This window comes from Orycteropus afer, unplaced genomic scaffold (assembly GCF_000298275.1).
Source record: "Orycteropus afer afer isolate SDZICR_OR568_19922 unplaced genomic scaffold, OryAfe1.0 scaffold00190, whole genome shotgun sequence".
NCBI classification, from domain to species: Eukaryota; Metazoa; Chordata; class Mammalia; order Tubulidentata; family Orycteropodidae; genus Orycteropus; species Orycteropus afer.
Genome location: NW_006921777.1, coordinates 4,514,831 through 4,521,216, shown reverse-complemented (window position 1 = coordinate 4,521,216; position 6,386 = coordinate 4,514,831). Strand labels below are relative to the sequence as shown.

Genomic DNA, 6,386 nt, shown 5'->3' with positions numbered 1-6,386 from the left:
GTGAAACGCTTTCTCCCGTCATGCAGCGCGAGGAGGGATTTAACACCAAGATGGCGGACGGCCCGGATGAGTACGATACCGAAGCGGGCTGCGTGCCCCTTCTCCATCCTGAGGTGAGGAACTGCGCCGAGCGCATTCCTCGTCCTACGCCCCACCAGCCTTTCTCCTTCAGATTCGCTGAGGACGCTGGACTGCATGTGTGGGGCAGTGGGACGCGCCGAAGTTGGGGAGGTTGGGGAGGGCGGGGAGGGGAGTTCAGGCCCGAGCGCCGCTGCGAGCGGATAACGGGGGAGGAGATAGCGGGGCGGGCCCGGCCGGGGCGGGCTCTGGGACAGAGTCCCTGGCTGTGCCTGGAGGACAGAGGTGGAGGTGTTAATGGTTTTGCTTGTTGCGGGTGCAGTGGTGGTGAGGGCCTGGTGCAGATTTAGACCACAGCTTAAGCCGTTAGTATTGCTTCAAACCTCTTGGGGACGAGAAGGAAGCGCGTCTGTGTTTGATTTGTTTTCCTTCTTTAGGGGGAAAGACGGTACCTAGTTCTTCCATTTAGCTCACTGTGGGCGAGTGTAGGGTAAGAAGACAATTTCTTGGACAAAGTGATGTCCTTCCAGGTTGTGCCATACGCAGTACCTCGGGGCACCTTGTGTCGGATGCCCTCATTTGAGCGTTTGTCCTTAAGCGATTAAAAAGAGAGGTCAAAACTTTTGGGAATTCTAACCACTCTCACATTAGCTTGTCAAAGTATTGTTTTTCTTTTTCTTTTTTTAAAAATAAAGAACCGATGGACGATAGTGCAACACGTTTCCCATCATAACCTGAGTATCTTCCTATGTAAATAAACAGTGCCCCGTTCCAGGATCAGTCTTAGTTTATAGCTGAGCTAGTGTTAGTTCAGGCCTGGAAGCAATTCTGGTTCTTATGATCTACTGTGATGTGTGATGGGGCAGCGGGACCTCTTCCAGAAGAACTAGGGTCGTTTCTATGAGGGATGAAGACAATCGGTGAACAAACATGGAACTCTCGGCTAGGTGGTTGGGTATTCCTTAGAATGATTCTGTTTATTTATGGATTTTGATATGTAGTGTGCTTTTTTTGGGGGGGAGGTGTAGAAGGTGAATAAAGACAAGTATGACTCACTCAGCCATCCTATCATTCATTGGTTTGGTTCACCAAAAGCAAATGGGAAGATTCTTTAGGACTATTCCTTGGCCAGTCTTAATAGAAAAGGCTTCTCTGGATTTAGGACAACCAACTGTACAGTAAGACCAAACATTTTCTTTTTTAGACCAAAATAGTAACACTTTCTTAACTGGTAGTGTAGACATCTTTCTTTTGGTTCAGACTAAAAAAATAAGTAAGTAATAACCCATTGCCAGTAAGTTGATTCCGACTCATAGTGACCATGTAGGACAGAATAGAACTGCTCATAGGTTTCCATGGCTGTCATATCTTTCTCCCAAGGAGCAGCTGGTGAGTTCCAAAGAACCTCTGACCATTTGGTTAGCAGTGGAACACTTTAACCACTGTGCCAGCAGGATATGTCAAGAAATAGACAAAGTAATTTCCATATAGTGCTTTGAAAACATTGAAATACTGTTAATCTGTTTCTGAGAAAGTATTTTAAATACTTAAATGTTTATACTGTATATTTTAACATTCTGTTCTTTCTCCATAAACTTTTGTTTTGTGAAATAGTATGGTATTTTGCTACTTGAAGAGTAATTTTTAACTTGTAACAAATCCAGCAATGCTTGATATAATGGATGACTACCAGTAAGCTTGAAGTTTAGAGATCAGCCTTCAAGTTGACAGTTAATAGTTATAACTTACTCACTGCTGTCCAGTTGGATCCGACTCATAGTGACCCCTCCTTGGGTTTCCAAGGCAGTATCACTATGGAAGTTGATTGCCCAATCTTCCTTCCGAGGAGATGTTATAACTTGAAAATTGATTTCCTGATCTTTAAAAGTAGAAGCCCTGGGAGCTCAGTGTTTAAGTGCAAGGCTGCTAACTGAAAGGCAGGTGGTTCTAACCCATAAGCCATGTTGTGGGAGAAAAGACCTGGCAGTCTGCTCTGGTAAAGAATATAGCCTAGAAAACTCTGTGGAGCTATTTATTCTTCTTTGTTCTATTGGGTTGCTAAGAGTCTAAATTGACATGATGGCACACAACAACAAAAGTGGGAGTTGGAATAAATAAAATCTTACTTTTAACTCAACAAAAACAAGATCTGTTTGGTTGAGATGTTTTGGTTCTTAAGCTTATAACTATATGAGCTGAGATCTTTCTGCATTTTTCTTGTTAACACCTGGTATAGACCTGGTATAGTTCTACCACTTCCTAGTAGACTGTTCTTGGGCAAGTTAGTTCTCTGAGTTCTAGCTTCTTCATTATAATAACAAGATCATCACATCATACCCTGTTTCTGTTGAGTAGATTCTGACTCAAAGAGAACCTAGAGGACAGAGTAGAACTGTCCCATATTGTGTCCAAGGTGTAATCTCCACAGTATCAGACTGCCACATCTTTCTCCCACAGAGGAGCTGGTGGGTTTGAACCTCTGACCTTTTGGCTAGCAGCCATGTAATAATGGGATAACAATTGGAAAAAAAATTAAGTTGCCAGCCCAGTCAGTTTCAACTCAGGGTGATCCCTTGTGTTGTAGATTAGAAGAAGTGCACTCCGTAGGATTTTCATGCTGTGACCTTTCAGAAGCAGATTACTAGGCTTGTCTTTGGAGGCACCTCAAGGTGGGTTCAAACTGCTATCTTTTCCCTTAGTAGCTGAGCACATAACCATTTGCTCCACCCAGGGAACCCTGGAATTATAAATTTACCAAATAAACTTTTGGGGAACCTTAGTAGCAAGTTGTGGTTAAAAGCTCAGCTGCTAATCAGAAAGGTTGGTGGTTCAATTACCACTGCTCCACAGGAGAAAGGTGTGGAAGTCTGCTTCTGTAAAGGTGGAGCAGTTCTGCCCTGTCCTATAGGGTCACTGACTTAGAATTGACTCAGTGGCAGTTGGGTTTGTTGTTTTGGTAATAGCTGTTGTGAGGATTAAATTATATATATATTTATATATAGGAGCTCTGGTAGCGTAGTGCTTAAAGGCACTTGACTGCTAACCAGAAGGCTGGCGGTTCAAACCCACCAGCCACTCTACTTCCGTAGTGATACTGCCTTGGAAACCCAAGGAGGGGTCGTTGTGAGTCAGGTCCGACTCAGCACATAACAACAACAACATATGTTTACTGGGCATTAGGGGATTAGATGATACTGTATGCTGATGTTTAAGAACTGGCACATTGTAGGAACATGCTGTTTCCTTTTCCTCTATCAGAGGAAGAAGGGATAAACAGGAACAATTTTTATTTTACTTACTTTCACATTTAACACTGTATTGGTCACAGAATAATTTCTCACTAAATATATGTTGAACAGATGGATTATTTGTAGGGTAAAGAAATTAGCCATTGATCAAATCCTTCTTTGGTTTGCAAGTTCTTTACTATTAAAACCTTTCCTAGTGGATTACATAACTAGAGGTGTTTGATGTAAGAGATCCTTACTTTTTAATTGATTAAATAATTCATACATTTAGTTAGTTTACACATTTATATATCTTGCATTGTATCAGAGGAGCCCTGATAGCATAGTGGTTAAAGTGCTTGGCTGCTAACCATAAGGTTGGCAGTTTGAACACACTAGCCACTCAATGGGAGAAGAATGTGGCAGTCTGCTTCCATAAAGATCACAGTCATGGAAACCCCATGGGGCAGTTCATCTGTGTCATACTGGGTCACAATGAGTCAGAATTGACTCTCCGGCAGTGGGTTTGGTTTTTGGTTTTGGATTGGATCAGGTACTGTGCTGGGCTCTGTATAAGATTTGAAGATTTTATGATAAATTCAATGAGAAACCCTACAGGAGACACTTTAAGAGTTGAGGCGCTGCTGACAAACTGGCTTGGGTTTGAACCTAAGTCTTTCCATTTTGTCATCATTGTCAAATTACAGTGATAAATAGTATCTACTTCTTAGAGTTACTGTATTTGGTAAGATAATCTTTATCAAGGACCTAGACATATAGGCTGCCAAGCAAATCAAACCTGAAGACTCTGACATATAGTACAAAATGAAAGGGAAGCTACTGCTATTTTTTTTTTTTTTCCTAATGAAACAGATGATTATTCATTTTATCATAATGGAAGAAATCAGAGTTTGGTAGGTTGGAAAAACTATGAATAAGGGGATTAGGGTGCTAGGCCCAGCTCTGTGACTTTGAGCTAGTGTTCACTTAACCAATCTATTCTTTGCTTTTAAGTTAAGAGGCTAGACTAGATAATCTTTAAGATGTTTTTCAACTCTATTCTAATTCTAAGTAGTGATTTTTCAAGATCAGTCTCTTGATCATCTATTAGGTACTAGGTTATATGGGTATAAATAAAATAAATAGGATAGCTTTAGCTCCCCAGAGGTTAGTGATGCTTTTAAGAAGCTATATACATATGAAACACTTAAAAGAATCCAGATAGGTGCTGAATTGAGTACTGTAGCCTTTAAGCCGTGTCACATTCTTGCCATCTAGAATGGTTAGAAGAAAGATCTTGGTAGAGGAACAGAGACGATATGTTGGTCTACGGGTACAGCTGACTTGCTGACAGCAGTCTTCAGTTTCATCTTCTAGTACATCAGTAAGCCGTCTCAGCTCTTTCATGGAATAAGACCACAATACCCCCTTCTGCCAAAGTGTTATAAAGTGCTCTGTTTCAGAAAGCTCTGACTCAGAGCTTTGAACTGGATTGCCTAATTATCTAGGCCTTTCATCTGTCTTCCTCTCTTCCTTTTCTTTTTGTTAATTTCATAACTTTTGCTAATGCTTTCTCTCTAGTTACTCACGTTTCTTACTTTGTTTATAATAAAAACAACTCATTGCAGTCAAGTCATTTTGACTCATAGCGACCCCTCCTTGGGTTTCCAAGGCTGTATCTCTACTGAAGTAGATTGCCCAATCTACTTCACACCCACCAGCCTTCTGGTTAGCAGTCAAATGCCTTAGGCACTATGTTACCAGAGCTCCTACCAGAGGTCTAGTAAACTAAAATATTATCAGGTATACTCTCTTCACAGATTTAATAAAATTTCCTACTTTCTGAAGCTTTTCCTTAGTGAAAGTGATTTTGCCTTTTTCCATTATTATTTTGCCTTATTAAAAGTGTTTAGAGATGTGCTTATGCACACTTAATTAAATTAACACATTTGTTTCCAGAAAGTAGATAGAAAGTTACTTTGAATGTTATCTTTTTTCTTTAATAGACTGGTAGTATATTACTAACTAACTGTTAGTAGTTTAGTGTAACCTACACTCACCCAACCCTGTTACAGTTAGGGTGAAACTGGTCACACTAACCGAGACCTTAGCTACTCTCATCCCACACTGTTACAGTTATGATGATCCTGTTAGTATATTCTTTTCTTCCTAGCAATCTTCTGTAGCCTCTAAAAAAACCCAAAAAGCTCAAACTCAACTGCTGTCCAGTCGAGTCAGACTCATAGCGACCCCTCCTTGGGTTTCCAAGGCTGTATCTCTACGAAAGTAGATTGCCCAGTCTCCTTCTGAGGAGTGGCTGGTGGGTTTGAACCACCAGCCTTTTGGTTAGCAGTCATATGCCTTAGGCACTATGCCACCAGAGCTCCCTCTGTAGTCTCTAGGAGCTGATATATATGTGTTTGTGTGTGTGTGTGTGTGTGTGTGTATTTAATTCAGCAAAAATGCAGTAGATCATATGATCATTATTTAGATTTAGACATATAGTACCTTAAGCATAGTAACCACTGAGTCAATATATATATAAAATGGTGATAAACAGGCGAGTTCATGAATTGTGGCAAATCCAAGGTTGAAAATTATTGATTTACAGAAACAAAAAATTGTGTTTGGTTTTGAGATACGCCATTTTCCTGTTTTGGCACCTTTGTTTAATTTTACTTACTATTTTAATTTAATTTGTGAGAATTAACCCCAGAATATTTAAGAGTGGACTGTGGAGTGGGTGGATATAAGAGCATGTAGGCTAAAGAAGTGTAATCTGTGATGTTAGGCTGCTTGCACTCAAATCTTGGTTTCATAGCTTCTTAAATTTGTGACCCATATCTAATTATTTAACTTTCTGTACCTCAGTTTTTCAAGGAGCCCTGGTGGCACAGTTGGTTAAGTGCTGGGCTGCTAAACGAAAGGTTGGCAGTTTGAACCTACTAGCTGCTCTGTGGGCCAGAGATAACGGCAGTCTGCTTCTGTAAAGATTTACAGCCTTGGAACCCCTATAAAGCAGTTCTACTCTGTCCTAAAAGGGCTGCTGTGAGTTGGAATTGACTTGGTGGCAGTGGGCCT

At 40.8% G+C, this 6,386-nt stretch overlaps 1 protein-coding gene across 1 annotated transcript in view; it reads left to right on the top strand.

Annotated features, from left to right (window-relative positions):
- The first annotated feature begins 20 nt into the window (after positions 1 to 20).
- Positions 21 to 6,386, top strand: part of ZDHHC17 (zinc finger DHHC-type palmitoyltransferase 17) — a 189,428-nt gene continuing 183,062 nt past the window's right edge. Inside the window, exon 1 of the mRNA XM_007947555.2 lies at positions 21 to 113. Coding sequence (XP_007945746.1) covers positions 21 to 113 — 93 coding nt within the window. The remainder of the gene's footprint in view (positions 114 to 6,386) is intronic.